General features: G+C 42.4%; 1 protein-coding gene across 3 annotated transcripts in view; it reads right to left on the bottom strand.

Annotated features, from left to right (window-relative positions):
• LOC308321669 (LIM domain kinase 1-like) overlaps positions 1 to 15,851 on the bottom strand; it is a 96,253-nt gene that overhangs the window by 15,997 nt on the left and 64,405 nt on the right. For all 3 annotated transcript variants that reach the window (XM_080772723.1, XM_080772724.1, XM_080772725.1), the window contains 4 exons: positions 7,356 to 7,465; positions 5,261 to 5,485; positions 2,443 to 2,548; positions 1,354 to 1,535 (listed from right to left, as the gene is read on the bottom strand). In XM_080772723.1, coding sequence (XP_080628849.1) covers positions 1,354 to 1,535; positions 2,443 to 2,548; positions 5,261 to 5,485; positions 7,356 to 7,465 — 623 coding nt within the window. The remainder of the gene's footprint in view (positions 1 to 1,353; positions 1,536 to 2,442; positions 2,549 to 5,260; positions 5,486 to 7,355; positions 7,466 to 15,851) is intronic.

Below are 15,851 nucleotides of genomic sequence, written 5' to 3'. Positions count from 1 at the left end.
ACAGGGAGGGTGTGAATATAAATATTTTAGAGCTACATAAGCTGCTCCTAGGCAGAGTCATCAACATGCAGAGCTGCTGCATGCTGCTAATTAGACGTCAGTGTGACAGGCAGTCCATCAGTCATTACCGCATTGTGGCGAATATAATAAGATGACTCTGATTATAAAATGACTCTGATTATAAGACGACGACGCCCAGACGTCAAGACTCATTTGTGTAAAAACAACAACAACATTGAAGACAAAATCTGGTTCTCTGAAAGGAAAATCATTCTATTTTAAAATGTTAGTAACATTTTAAAACAGAATGTATAGACTAATATGTGTGTAGACTTCACTAGACCACAGTACCATAGTATAGGGTACCATAGTAAAGGTACACTATTGAAGGAGAAGAACTGTAGTCTCTTGGTATTTCTTATACCAGTAACAATCAGGCTATATTTCAGGTCTCCTTGCTTTAACGTTAGTTCCTACCTCAGCGAATGTTGTTAGGGGGACATGTAAAAGTGTGGGACAGCCAGATCCACGGTGTTATGAAGCAGACATTATGAAGTTACTCCTATGAAGCGCTGCCGCATTGGTTCCAGTTGAATAAAGAAGGCATCATAACTTATCCTCTGTTGTTTGGTTAACTTTTAGAGATGTCACGTCGCCTTCCTCTTCCTCCATCTATTTTAGCAGTAGTAGTGTCTGTCTGTTGCTTCTGTCCCTTATTCATAACACTGGTTTCAGCAGTAGGGCTACTGGCCATCTAGTTGCGCGGATGTGTAAGGATATGTCAAAAAGTCCAGTCCGTGAATATAATATGACCCTGTTTTGTAGGATATTTTCATTTGAAAAAACGTTGTCTTATATTTGTGTGGTTTTTATGGGAAAAAATAAAAATCCCATTTATTTTCCTACATCATTTAATAATAATTATATGAAATATGTATCAAAGATTAAAACAAATAATAATAATAATGTTCTACATTTTAAAACAAATCTCAGAAATTCCATAAATAAAGAAGAATAATAAGAAGTAGTGCAAATAGCCCATCTACAAAGTCGCAGCGCCAAGCGACACCATATGCTATTTTCACTAGTTTGTTTCCGAAACATTGATTTTTCTTAATTTATTTTATATCAACGAATCGACATAATTGACTAAATGGAATACTTTGTTGTACAACAGTACAAAAAAAGGTCTTGCAAGAACATCAATCAATTATTGATTATGTTTTATAATCCATTAAATAGATTCTTTTTCGATTAACTGTTGCAACCCTAAACTGTCGGATACACGTCAAATTGAAACAGCCTTTTATTTATCTGCGTGTGTGTGTGTGTGTGTGTGTGTGTTTCTCTTACGTGATGATGCGAGAGCGCAGGTTGGGGGGCTGTGTGACGGGCTGGACGGGGCTAGGACTCTCTGACAGAGGGGTGTACAGGGGCAGGTCCAGCTGGTCCTCACCACACCCTCCTCCTCCGTGAGGGTCGTGTTCGATGGTCAGCTGGAGGAGTCGGCTGGTCTCCTGGATCAACAGGTCAATCTGTGTGTGTGTGTGTGTGTGTAGAAGGGCTAGTTACCAGTGTTGCCATGTATGCTTATTATAAGCAATGTTTTCGGTAACATACTAGTTGCGTATTTTGACTTTTTTTTAATAAATATAATATTTAAACCAGTGGTTAATAGACTCCCAAATTAGGTCCCTGGACACCAGGTTGAGAAGCACTGTGATAGGTCAGGTTTTCCTGTTTCTGTCTTGTTAAAGCTGCACTTTATAACTTTCCTCTTCCACCCCGGAGTTTCCTGCACAAGTGCTGACATTTTTACCATTGAGCTAATAGAGCCTGCCTGCTAACTTGCTCATCAGGTCAACACCTTTGTCAGATCCTGCTGTGTTTGGTGAGAAACGACCTTTGACACGATCTAAATGTCTCAGTCAGTAGAAGAGCATGGAGACTAAATACAACCACTCCAATTGTATAAGTTATAAAATATTAATAACATACTCTACCATACAAATTGGATACAAATACATTTTATTCATTAAAAAACGTTACATAGTGCCACTTTAATAAGAGAGAATATTCAAATCCTTCATTTAAAGGGCAATTGTGCTGACTTTCAACGTAAATCTCATATCGTTCTATATTGTGAGGAGCTGGACATACTGTATGAAGGAGATCTGCTCACCTACTGTACAATGTGTAAAAGCTTTAAACCTGTTCAACATACTCTGCTAGTCGCTTCTTTCCAGTGCCCTTGACATGCAGAGCATAATAGGCTTTGCACATAGTCCAAGTACAGGTGGCTGTTAATGGTAAGTGTGCGTGTGTGTGTGTGTGTGTGTGTGTGTGTGTGTGTGTGTGTGTGTGTGTGCGTGTGTGTGTGTGTGTGTGCGAGTGCGTGTGTGAGTGCGTGTGCCTGCATGCGTGCAGGGGCTTAGTTCCCACCTCATCCAGGGGAACGTTGTGAATGGGCGTTCCGTTGATCTCCAGAATCCTGTCGCCAACGTGAATGGAGTTCATCACATCTGGACTGATGCAGTCAGTGTCCACCCTGCATAAGGAATGACAATGACAATCACATCTGGACTATGACAATAACAATCACATCTGGACTATGACAATCACATCTGGACTATGACAATAACAATCACATCTGAACTATGACAATCACATCTGGACTATGACAATAACAATCACATCTGGACTATGACAATCACATCTGGACTATGACAATAACAATCACATCTGGACTATGACAATAACAATCACATCTGGACTATGACAATCACATCTGGACTATGACAATGACAATCACATCTGGACTATGACAATAATCACAACTGGACTATGACAATCACATCTGGACTATGACAATCACATCTGGACTATGACAATCACATCTGGATAATGACAAGGACATCTGGACTGATGCGGCCAGTGTCCACCCTGCATAGGGAATGACAATCACATCTGGATGACAAACTGAACTGTCTGAATGACAAACCCTATACAGCTTATCGCCTCTTTGAGTTCAGCCATGCGGGATTGGTGTGAATGACCTGTCTCTCTCCTACAGCCCTTGGTCGGACAGTCCATCACACTAAAAGCCTGATTTACACTTGGTTCCGTGTGGTGTCGGGCACCCTGTCGTATGCATCATGCATCACATGGCCCCAGTGCATGCTCTCACATAGAAAATGAATTGGGGCCCTCGACTTGATGTCTGTAAACACATTTAATGTGGTGTGGAAGCTCTTAAACCATCAAGACCAATTCTGAAAACTCTACCCAAGTTTTCTGAAAAACTACTGCTATATCGTCTCTGTAGGGTGGAAACCGAGTTTGAATATGGAGATAAGAGAACATTATTGTCCGCTCATTTGTATGTCCATGGCAAAAACATAATTTTGACAAAATTATGACCCCTGCTACAGTAATACTCAATCTGAAGAATTATGCTGATGCTTTAAGGAACTCTAGTCTAAAATACAATCAGAGCTCTCATAAAAGTTCTGCAGGAGGCCATGGGCGAAAACGCTACATGATAAGATTTCTTGACACATACAGTATTAACTGCAATGATTCCATTTTCATTATCAGTCTATTGAAGAGATTTCAAATTAACCTCATTCACCCCCACTATGCCATTTCTTTATGCTCTCTCCCTAATCGCTAATCCTCTGTCAAGTTCATCTTAACTACATTTGCACGCTTTCACCCACGCATGCAGTCACACACGTTTGACATTAACATTTTAGCACGACGATTTTATCAATGCCATTCGTACAGTTTCTTTATCAATGCCATTCGTACAGTTTCTTTATCAATGCCATTCGTACAGTTTCTTTTATCAATGCCATTCGTACAGTTTCTTTATCAATGCCATTCGTACAGTTTCTTTATCAATGCCATTCGTACAGTTTCTTTTATCAATGCCATTCGTACAGTTTCTTTATCAATGCCATTCGTACAGTTTCTTTTATCAATGCCATTCGTACAGTTTCTTTATCAATGCCATTCGTACAGTTTCTTTATCAATGCCATTCGTACAGTTTCTTTATCAATGCCATTCGTACAGTTTCTTTATCAATGCCATTCGTACAGTTTCTTTTATCAATGCCATTCGTACAGTTTCTTTATCAATGCCATTCGTACAGTTTCTTTATCAATGCCATTCGTACAGTTTCTTTATCAATGCCATTCGTACAGTTTCTTTATCAATGCCATTCGTACAGTTTCTTTTATCAATGCCATTCGTACAGTTTCTTTATCAATGCCATTCGTACAGTTTCTTTATCAATGCCATTCGTACAGTTTCTTTATCAATGCCATTCGTACAGTTTCTTTGCATTTTTAGCTGTAAACCTATAGAGTCGAAAAATAGTGGATCTACAAGCCCACAACACGTCGCAGATGGACAGTTTTCCGGTGCACGGCAACAAAGTGTAAATCAGGCATATCTACAACTCTACATCCCTAAACCTAACCTTTAATTATCCAGTCCTAACAGAACCCCAAACTGATGCCTCTTTTAGACGGCGACCATCTCCAGATAAAACGGCAAATCCTGTTGCGTTCTCAATTTTTATTGACCCTTTACACGAGAACGCACACTTTATGAAAACGCTATAACGTCGCTAGGTGGCGGTAACGGGCTGCCAAATAGACCAGTCACCCACGTACAAGAAGAAGAACCCCTTCACGCAACCCAGAGCATGCAGGCAGAGCGCGCCACGGGATGGTTATACCATATATATTCTATAATACATTAGGCTACATGAACGCTGCTCCCGCGGCTTTTTATTTACATCATGGTTTTACATTCACCATCGCTGATGAGCAGCGCTTTGTAGGCGAGGAGGGAGGCTTGTTCAGGAACTCCATTATATCATATATATATATCTATGTATGGCTCTGCATTAATGTAATAAACATATGCGCTGTGAGCCAACGTGAGCCATGATGTCATAAGTTTTGCGGATTCAACGTTTTGCCTGTTTACACGGAGAAGGGATAAAACGGCGTTCTCAAAGATTTCCACTCTGGAAGGTGGTTTCACTTTGTTGCGTTTTCACCTCCTGAAAACACCATTCTCGTCTAAAGGGACACCAGCAAACGATACTTTATTTAGCCGTTTTCTATGAACACCATTCTCGTGTAAAGACCACCTGAGTCCATTCCTGATTTTAAACCTCTAATTATAAATCACGCACGCACGCATGCACACACACATGCACACACGCACGCAGTGCAGCAGACTTACTGTGACACTCTGACGGTGGGTTGGGTGTGTTCGGGGCTGTAGCCGTTCGGAGGGCTGATTGGCTGGTCGATGGAGACGGAGATGCCCCGCCCCCGGCGCCCGTTGCCACCGGCGTCTGCGGAGGCCGGGATGGACACCAGCGTCACCGTGTGGGGGATGCGTGAGCATGGCGACGAGTCCGGCAGGGTCACCGGGGTCACGATGGTGTGGTAGTAACACTGACCGCTATACCACACCACAGCACGCAGAGAGACACCGCGGGGGAGCAGGGAGAAGGGGTGGACAGGAGAGAGAGAGAGAGAGTTGTTGTTTGTCATATTTGTGATTGTGCTTTGGCAACACTTGTAAAATGTCATGCCAATAAAGCCTATTGAATTGCATTGAATTGAAATTGAGAGAGAGAGAGATCGATAATTGAACACTGAAAGTGTAGAATTTAAGGTAAACACTAAAAAGTACATCAAATGCATACAGCATGATAATGCAAATATACATATATACACACATGTGCATGAGTGCGTGTGCATGTGCATTACATATACTGTAGATATGTGTGAGTAAAATAGATGTTTTTAAAATACAACCCGTCTTGTTTGACTTGTGTGTGTGTGTGTGTGTGTGTGTGTGTGTGTGTGTGTGTGTGTGTGTGCGTGCGTGTGTGCGTTTGTGTGCGTGCGTGCATGCGTGTTATTGAACCATCTTTGGTAAACAAACATATTGCATAACTGTGAGGCTCTCACGGCTGGCGTCTATAAATGGCTTTATTCAGTGTGAGGCCTTATATATATCAGATGATTAAAAACCAAGGGCTGCTGAATGTCCCCTATTCGTCTCTGTCAGGTGGAAACTTTGTATGTCCAAAACTGTTACTTTCAGGATTCAAATTAAAAAACAGCAGATCGTAAAACTCAAAACATGCCGCATTTTGGCCCTGTGGATCTGCTACTGTTGTTAGTTTTTTTGGGATGCTGTGTAGTGTGATCAAGCAGGCAGGTCATTAATTTACGAAAAAACACAAAAAGTTAAAATATGGAGATAAGAGGTTTCTGCTCTTATCAGCAACGATATGCTAAACACAGACCACGACAAGGTGAAGATGAGGCTCCTAACTTGAATAAGACCACTGACGTATAAACACTGAGACCCCTTTTCCACCAGTTGGTTCCCAATGGGAACCGGTTCAGTTATTTTCGGTTTTTAGTCCATGAGCCAGAGCTCCAAAATTGGTGGGCAAACTATACCCTATATTAAATTGTTTATAGGATCAATACAAGTAAATTAATACATTATAACCCTTCCACAGTAGTAGCTTTTTCATATTTTCGATTATTTTGCATATTTTCCTACATAATGCCTTATTTGCATATTTAAAAATGTAAAATGTGTAATACAATAAATCATTGTCTTCGTGTAAGTACTCAATTGGGGAAGTTTCATGGTGATAACAATCTAATATAGGTATAGTTTTGCCTACTCAATTCATAATTAACGTTTACATTTTGGAGCTCTGGCTCATGGACTAAAAACCAAAAAGAACTGTGCTTCATTTTGATTGATTAAAATAATGATTAGATTGTGTTGTGTGTGTGTGTGTGTGTGTGTGTGTGTGTGTGTGTGTGTGTGTGTGTGTGTGTGTGTGTGTGTGTGTGTGTGGCGGCGGGGGGGGGGGGGGGGGGGGGGGGGGCTCAAATGACACAGTGGTTCTGGCTAATACCAACTGCAACTATTGATTATTGCTATATGAATTACTTTTGATTAATCAAATAATCTTGAAGCGTGTATGCACGTATATCAACAAATCAATGTCGAAAAAAAATGTCATTTTCAACTTAACAGTGTTGGGTAAAACAAAGTTTAAAATAGCCTATAATCTACAGTATCACAACACGTTCTGCTGGCGTCATTTTCAGTACTTTTGAAAAATGTATTAAACAAACAATATGAACTATAATAATTTGTTACACAGGCCCCAATCTGATTGATTATGATAACACGATTGGAATAAGTGTGAGATCTATTATACAGTATAGGAGCAGCATAGGCTCTTGACAACATCAAACGCTACCAGACCAGTTGTGGTGGTTGTGGTTCTCACCAGTAGAGCTTGGACCTCTCCACCAGGGCATAGGTGTCTCCATCTCCGATGAACGCCTTGCAGTTCAGACAGGTGAAGCATTCTGGGTGATACTTCTGTTCCCCGGCAACCTGCACAAACAGCAGAACAACAAAGCATGGTTATGAATGGACTTCTTATCGCTATTATAAAATACAGCTTGAAACCTGAGCACATACTGTACAGTACAGTTGAATCCAATGCATTCTCAAACCCACTGCTTTAAATGGGTTGACAAGTTGGGGCAAAATCTAACCATGTGTAAACGGATTCGAAACCCAGGTCTCATGTGTTGGTGATAAGTCAAAAACGACAACCTTCTTCTTTGTAATATGAAACTTTATATCAGTTGAACATAGCGTAAAACAACAACCTGGCCACTGCCATTGATTCATATAATAGACTGTCTGCTAAAGCCCGCGCATAGTGCAAAGCCCGCTGGGTAGTGGGATGTACCATAGTGACAGAACCGTAAGTACCATAATAGTAGAATGCACAAACAGAATATTTACAATCTCCCACTTTTCTTTTCTTTTTCCCTTTTTTTTTATAACAAAGAAACAAAGTCTATTATTAATGTCCATAGGCATGAAAGAACATAACGACCAAAAACAAAAATTACTGTTAACACATTTAGTACCGGAACTGCATCAAAATAAAGGCGCTGCTTGCGCCAGAGTAATCGCCAGAGTAGTGATCGCTTCTATTTTGAAAGCCATGAACCGGAAATACGTTCTTAAAAAAGTTGACTGACAAAGTGACCTCAAAATCTCCGATCATCTTAATATATTTATATACGCTTCAAAAAGAGTTCATATTTTGCGGGAGAGACGGATGAGGAGCAGAAACGCAGCGCCAGCATATCGATCCATTCATCACCACGGAGAGCGCCCTGGATCAGGAGATACGAGTCATTCTTTCCGCCGCGCTAACATGGGAGTCAATGACAAGCTAATATTTGCACAGAGCGTTAGCATACGGCAAGCGAAAAGCGAAATGCCAAAAAAAAAAGAAGGAATAATTCTGAATATTATCATCTCGCCCCGCGTCGTTTGGACGTCGCTAGGACGTCCACAGACGTCTAAGGCACCTCTCGGTTCCAATCCTTATGACGTTTCAGGACGTATTATGTACAAAATGTGTTAAAAGAAAAAGAGTCTCTATTCCAGTTTCCATACTCCAACACTGAGTGCCTTTAGGAGCTGAAGTGCGGATGCACCTCGTTTTGTCAAGCAATCAGCTAGCTGCTCTCCTGTAGGTGCCCACAGTATCCGTTGGATTCTTTTGCTCTGAAGAAGTTCCTTGATACCACTTATTTCAATGCGGAGCCTTTTCTCTGTCACTGACTTAGTAGACTTGATGGCATCAGCAAGAGAGTGGTTATCAGTGACACACACTATTGGTAAGACATGCTGGGTAAGATGTCCAGTGGTTAGTTCTGCATGAAGGTCAGAAAGAGAAATGGCACTGTCAACAGCATCTGCGAGAGCGAGTGTTTCACCAGCAAGTGTGCTTCGGACGACTCTCCTGATCTTCTTTGACTGCCAATAAACAGGTGAGAATCTTCCTTCCTCACCCATCAGCACAATGAGATGTCCCCCTTGAGTGCCACCATCTGGAAGGTTTCCCAGTGAGGCATCACAGAACACTACTAGCTTTAGAGAGTTGTCTTTTCCTAGGTTCTGAAATTTCAGTGTCACTTTTTCTGATTTTAGCTTTCTCACCACCTTGTTTGTGTCATGTAAACTCTGTACAGTAGCATGTTTTATGTTAGCAGCAAGGACACAAGTATCAAACATAATATCAGGTCGACTTTGTCTGGCAACCCACAGAAGTTGACCTATCTTTGATCTAAGGTCATCGATTTCACTCTCAGTCAGGGGAGCATCACGGCTCATCGCTCTGGAGGTGTCCATGTGAATTGGCTGAAGATTCTGTATATAATGGTCTTGATGCATATAAGTTACTCCACTTTCAGTGACATACTCATGCCTACATAGCGAAAACTGTCATGTTCTTCTCTGCCCACTTGGAAGGCAGTTTGCAGGTGAGGGATCACTGTTGTTGCGAAACTGTGTGAACCACCCCAGATAAAATCATCAACATGACAAGCAAGCACTCCAGACACATTACAATCATTATCCAACCAATAAAAAATGGCAGGGTCAACTTGTGACATCTTTCCTCCAGTTTGCAACATTGTTTCTTTAACTCTATTGTACCAGTACAGTGATGCATCATTTAGTCCATAAACACATTTATTCAGCTTCCACAGAGTTCCTTCACTCTTTGCTTCAGGTGGTGGACGGAGATAAATGTCTCGGGATAGCTCATTTCCTTGAAGGAATGCTGACTTAATGTCCATAGAGTGGGGTGTCCATTGGTTTTGACATATCACTGACATGAGTAGTCTAAGAGACTCTGAGGCACATGTTGGAGAGTCCTTTGGGAGGTCCTTTGTGTTTAGCTCTTCAAAACCTCTCGCCACTAGTCTTGCTTTTGGAACTATGCCGTCTGCTGTGTCTTTGAGTGTGCACACCCATCTTGTGGAAATACACTTTTGTCCCATATTTTTTACTTCATTGAACACTCCATGTTTTTCCCAGTTACTGATTTCAGTAAGTTTAGCTGATTCAAATGACACATCCTTTGTAACCAGTACATCATCGTGGTGTCTGTCAGGTGGCTGTTCCACCCTGTCCAATAGTTCAATCTGCAGTGTGTCAACCTGTGAAAGGTCAGCTGACCTGGTTGTGCCAGTGAGGCTAACTGGCTCAGTGTACTCCAGATTGTACCAGTTCTTGTTTTTTCCTGTTGCTTTTCCTGCTCGGCTGAGCACTTTTGCTGTGTGTGAAATTCCAGTGTCTCTTTCCACATACTTAATGAATTGACCTGCCTTTAGATTCTCACTGCAGTCTGTTCTTCTGATAGTAGGTTGTCGGTTGGATGGATCATTGGTCTGCTCAATGTTGTCTGTGTCATTATTAGAGTCCCCTGCAGCATTCTCTGTGTCAGGTACATCACTAGATTCAGTATCAGGTACATTTACAACATTGTTCATGTCACATTCTGCTGCATTATATTCTGTCTGACTTTCTTGGCTGTCACCTGACTTGTCAGTGTAGTGATCTTTGGCCTTGCGTAGTCTACAGTGATGCACCCGGACATAGGTGCCCCCATGTCTAACAAATATGACCACGCCGTCCCGTCCAATTACCACTCCAGGGCCTTTCCATTCATTGCAGTCCATTCTTTTGTAGTACACTTTGTCTCCAGTTTCGTAGTGTTCATCTGTGGGGCGAAGCTGTGTGCGTAGAGCTCTCCTGATTCTCTCAGAGCACTCTGCCTCAGTAAACGCTGTCCTTGCTTCATGCAATGCTGAAATGTGCTGTCCTACCCATTTACTTATTGTAGTGCCCTCCAGGGCAGGCGGTTTATCAACTAGCACAGAAGGTAGGTTTGGATTTTGCCCAAATACTAGCTGATATGGACTAAATCCATGTACATTGTGCATTGTATTCTTTGCCATGAGAGCCCAATCTAGGGCTGTTTTCCAATCACATCCACTGCTTTTCTTCACCTTTAACATTATCTCTGTAAGGGTCTGGTTATGCCTTTCACACAATCCATTACTCCATGGACTGTAGGCAGCAGTGGTTTTGGTTTCAATGTTAAAGTTCTCTGCCATGTCTCTCATTTCCTCATTGTTGAATTCTCCTCCGTTGTCAAAAAAATTTTTTGCCGGGGCTCCATGAACACTCACCCAGGAATGAATAAAGTGCCTCACAATTTCACTGGATTTTTTTGTGGTCACAATACTACCAGCACTGAACCTGGTGAAATGATCAATCATGTGAAGGTACCACACATTAGGTTCTAGCTCATGCAGATCTAATGCCACAGTTTCATTGTAGGTTGAAGCCATTGGTAGACCAACTGATGGCTTTGGCTTGGGTTTGTTGTACCTGAGACATGTTTCGCAGCTGCTTACAATGTCATTCAAAATAGTAATGCTCTCATCATCATTACTTCCAGCACTAGTCAGTAATTTTTTAAGTTTATCAACTGAAGCATGTCCAAACTGCTTGTGAAGTTTCACCAAGGCTTTGTGTTTTTCATCTTTACTCATGTCATCTGTTATGGCCAGAACCTCATTAGCTTGGGGTTCATTCTCACAAGTGGCTGTGCAATCTCTGTCCACTATGCTGACACAGTAGTGTCCAGAGGAGGTGATTTCAAGGGGCACAGGTTCATGAAACATTGTGGCTTTATCATTCTCAATGTCAAGCACAGCTTTTGCCCTCTTAAGTGATGCTTTGCTTAGTAGTAAAGGAATGTCCACTGGGACCACCTCAGTCTCTATATGGCACTTAGTTTGGCCTATCTTAGCTGGGACTTTCACCTTTTTTGTAGAATGAACAACTTGACCATCACCAAACTTGAAAGCTCTTCTACTCTGTGTACTTTCCATTTTATTCCTCTCACTCTTCTTCAGTGTATGAATGTAACTGTCCAACCATTTTTCACCACAGACTGTTCTGGTGCATGCAGTGTCAATTACAGCTGAACCCAAGGCCTCCACCATGAATATTTCAGCATCAGATATTGACTCTTTAGAAAACAAAGTAATGTTGCACTTTTCAATTTGATCTGCCTCTGAATTTTCTTCCGTCATTTTCACATGCTCAGCTTTGTGTGGGCAGTCCTTAGCCCAGTGGAACGTACTCTGACAAATAGCACATTTTGTTCTTTTTCCATACCTGTCCAGTGGGTTTGAGCCAGTCAATGGCGCCCTCGCATGGTTGGTTTGGGGATGGAATTTGCTCCCGTATTTACCGTCTTTCCTCTGATCAACATACAAAGCATGCTCGTCTTGTCGCACTTGAATTCCTCCACTGCTGCTCGTGGATAACACAGTCTTGTCTCCAAAAATCCTTTTTAGAGCTGACTTCATGCTTGCAAATGTAAGTGTTGAACACGCTGTAAGAGCAAGCTGCTTATCTTTAACATCCAGATCGGCTGTATCCAACAACTTAAATGCTAAAACAGTATCAGGAAGAGTCATGTCAAATTTTCGCATTTTGTTGTACCTCTGCTCGAAATGGACGATGTAATCCGCCATGGAAACGTCACGTTCTCTCCGAGTATTGTCAAAGTCCGTGTATGCGTCGTAAGCCCGGCCTTTTTCTTCTTTTAGGAATACATTATCCAATGCCTCTACAAGTGTCTTCATCCCATCATCTTTGTTCAAATCGTCCGCAGGTATTTCCAACGCTGTATCTCTAGCTCGTCCCGTCAGTGAAAGAGCAACAGCTAAAGCCTGTTTCTTCGGATCCAGTTCAGTGACACGTTTCCACATTTCAACTTCATTTTTCCAGCTCTCATAAGACTTCTTTTCTTCAAACGCCGGTGGGACTCTGTAGTTAATGTTGTTAGCCATCCTCTGCTACCATTGATAAGTCAAAAACGACAACCTTCTTCTTTGTAATATGAAACTTTATATCAGTTGAACATAGCGTAAAACAACAACCTGGCCACTGCCATTGATTCATATAATAGACTGTCTGCTAAAGCCCGCGCATAGTGCAAAGCCCGCTGGGTAGTGGGATGTACCATAGTGACAGAACCGTAAGTACCATAATAGTAGAATGCACAAACAGAATATTTACATTGGAACCTAGTGACTAGCCTAAAAGGGAATTCTTCCTCACTCTGGGAAGATATTAGGGTTTTGGTCATCAGACAAAGAGGCTCTGAGCCACTCGGCCACCACACTCATGGCATAATACAACTCCTGGGAATTGAACCCAGGTCTCCCATGTTGGAAAGACAACATTGTGTCCACCAGCCTGAAATGGGAATTCTTAATGGGGCTGTCTTGTCGCGTGACAAGTTGGTGAGGACCTGATTATTAATGATTCCAAGCCTATCAATATGCATCTGGAACAGAGCTCGGGTCACTCTGTCATGGCTCATGGGGCCTAAGGCCACTTGGGTCACGCATGCCTTGTTTTACTTTCTATTTTTTTATGAGTGAAGATGTGTAGTTGAAAGTGGTCTAATTTTGGGCTGCTTCATTAAAACAACCCATTAAACGTCAATGAAGTTGTGTTCAACGCAGATTCAGGAGTGGAGAACGCCCACTGCTCAACCTGATCACTCAGCTTCCCTATCTCCTTATCGAGTTCACCTGCGTCCTACAGTCTCACAGCCAATCACGTAACATTACCCACAGCATAAATACACCTCCTATCTCATCCCTTACCTGTTTGATACTGCCTCCCCCCCCCCCCCCCCCCCCCCTCCTCCCCAACTAACCCCCTTCATCCTCAGCCCTGCCCCGCTAACACTTCTTTCTCTCTCCTTCTCCTAGGAGCCTCGAGGGGGGCAGCGTCCGAGCCGAGGTGACCGATGGCTCCCGAGCAGAGCACGGCCATGCTCCAGAGACTACATGCCCCCATCCTGAGGCTCGCCCTCCTCGGGCTCCTCATCAATACACCTACATCTCACTTGTGCAATAAACACCCCTAAACTTGAGCAGTGGTGTGGTTGTCTCTTACTAGTGAAATAGCCAGTCAGTGGTGAAGACAACTCATACATAGCCACACCACACTGGGAACTGCCCATTGATCTGAAGTCCCGTTAGTCCGAACGTGCGTTGGTGGTTGGCGAACATGCACTGCTCCCGTGCTTGCGGTTATGTTTAGGTTAGGGTTATTGATAGTGATAGTAATTTCGGAATAATGAACCTTCTGACTAATGACACGGCACCAAAACACTGATGTGGGTTTGCTAGTGGGACTTCAATGTGAACTAAAAACAACGCACCAAGTCTGGATGAAATAAACAACCCCACAGAGCTACGCTGTGAGCAGAATAACAAGCAAAGCACAGAATGAGAGACCCCAGAAGAACTACTCTGAGAAGTAGGCCAGGATCTGGTCACTCAGGGCCCAGTGGAGATTGGGTTAGCTATACTGTAGCTGCCAAATGGGTCTGGCTAGCTTCAAGCCTGTTTACGAGCAGCTAGGGATGGAATTGAGTTACAGCCAAAAAACAGAGCAGGCAATGATACGATTAACTAAAGCGAGATCTGGGTTTGATTGCTGGAGCGCGACATTTCCTCCTCCTTAGTTTGTCAAGAGGAGATTGAACTATAAGCCAGTGGTTTGTGACCAAAGGCTAGTCAAAATCTCAAGGCATATCTGAGAGCAACAATAGCCGATCAGATCTTTTTTTAAATAAATAAATAAATAAATACATTAATTAAATTAATAAAATAAATACATGTAAAATGTATGTATCATAATGTCATGCCTAAAATAGCGACACCTGGATGAAAGTGCTCACAAAGTAATGATATTGTAAACTTTTGCTATAGTTGATATTGTAATAATGTGTGTTTGTCAAAATATCACTGGCTCAAGTGTGTTAGAGTGTCCACCTTCAGACTTGGAGGTTGGGAGTTACAAAACAAAGAGGTACCCAATGCCGCCCTGCATGGCACTCCCCCTACAACATACATACAGTACAGTACTAGTGTCATGCCTGGGGGACGGACAGGAGATAGGCTCTATGGCCCGGGAACACTACATCGGTGTACCTCAGGCACACTATCTGGGAATCACCGCTTGTAACGGACAATTTTACCTTCCAATGTTTCCAATAATCTTTGGCACGTTACTTCACAGGTGTGGATGGGAGTGATCAGTGAGCAGTAGACAGTGAAATAAAGAGATTGATGTCCAGTAGAGATTCCAGTTTTACTTGTAATGAATGATATTGCATTGTCATTTCTGTATATACCCTGATCTCCTGTGGTTCTCTGTCTGCTTCTGTCTGCCTGGCTGGTGAGAACGGTGTACTCCCCCAGTACCTGTGTCCTAAATAGCCCACAAACCATACCCAGTGCTGTCAAATCTAGATCCCCCCCAAGTGTCCAAAAATAATATTGCCACTTTTCCTACTCATGAAAAGTTGCAGTGAAATGAAAACATGTCACAAAGTCATTCTATGTTCTCTTAGTCTTTTTGCCTTGAATTGGATAGTCATGTCTGCTGTCTTCTTTGTCATCTCATCCTGTCTGTCTATAAATTGATTAATTCATTTGCATGGACGTTGTACACAAATTTCCTCCCTGCCTCAGGGCTGTGTGTGTGTGTGTGTGTGTGTGTGTGTCTGTCCGTGTGTGCGTGCGTGCGTGCGTGTGCGTGTGTTCCTCTGGTTTCCTTGGTGATACTCCCAGGAGGGCATGGCAGACATATGGATGGATATTACACATTGATTTTATTGATTATTTTATTCTCTTCTCTTTTCCACGCTGCAGTTTTTGTCTTCCCCCACTGCCTTTCTTATTTTGCTGTGGTTTCATGAGCTTTATTGGCTCTTTATATTAGATGCAGCAGCCGTCCTGTCTCAGCAGCGCTCACATTTCCATAAAGCTTTTACTTTGAAGGGTGCAGCTGACAGCTGAGGCTG

Source organism: Protomyctophum bolini (genome assembly GCF_963924005.1).
Source record: "Protomyctophum bolini genome assembly, chromosome: 9".
Taxonomy (NCBI): Eukaryota; Metazoa; Chordata; class Actinopteri; order Myctophiformes; family Myctophidae; genus Protomyctophum; species Protomyctophum bolini.
The sequence above is the reverse complement of the archived record's forward strand: the minus strand, read 5'-3'. Positions and strand labels throughout refer to the sequence as shown.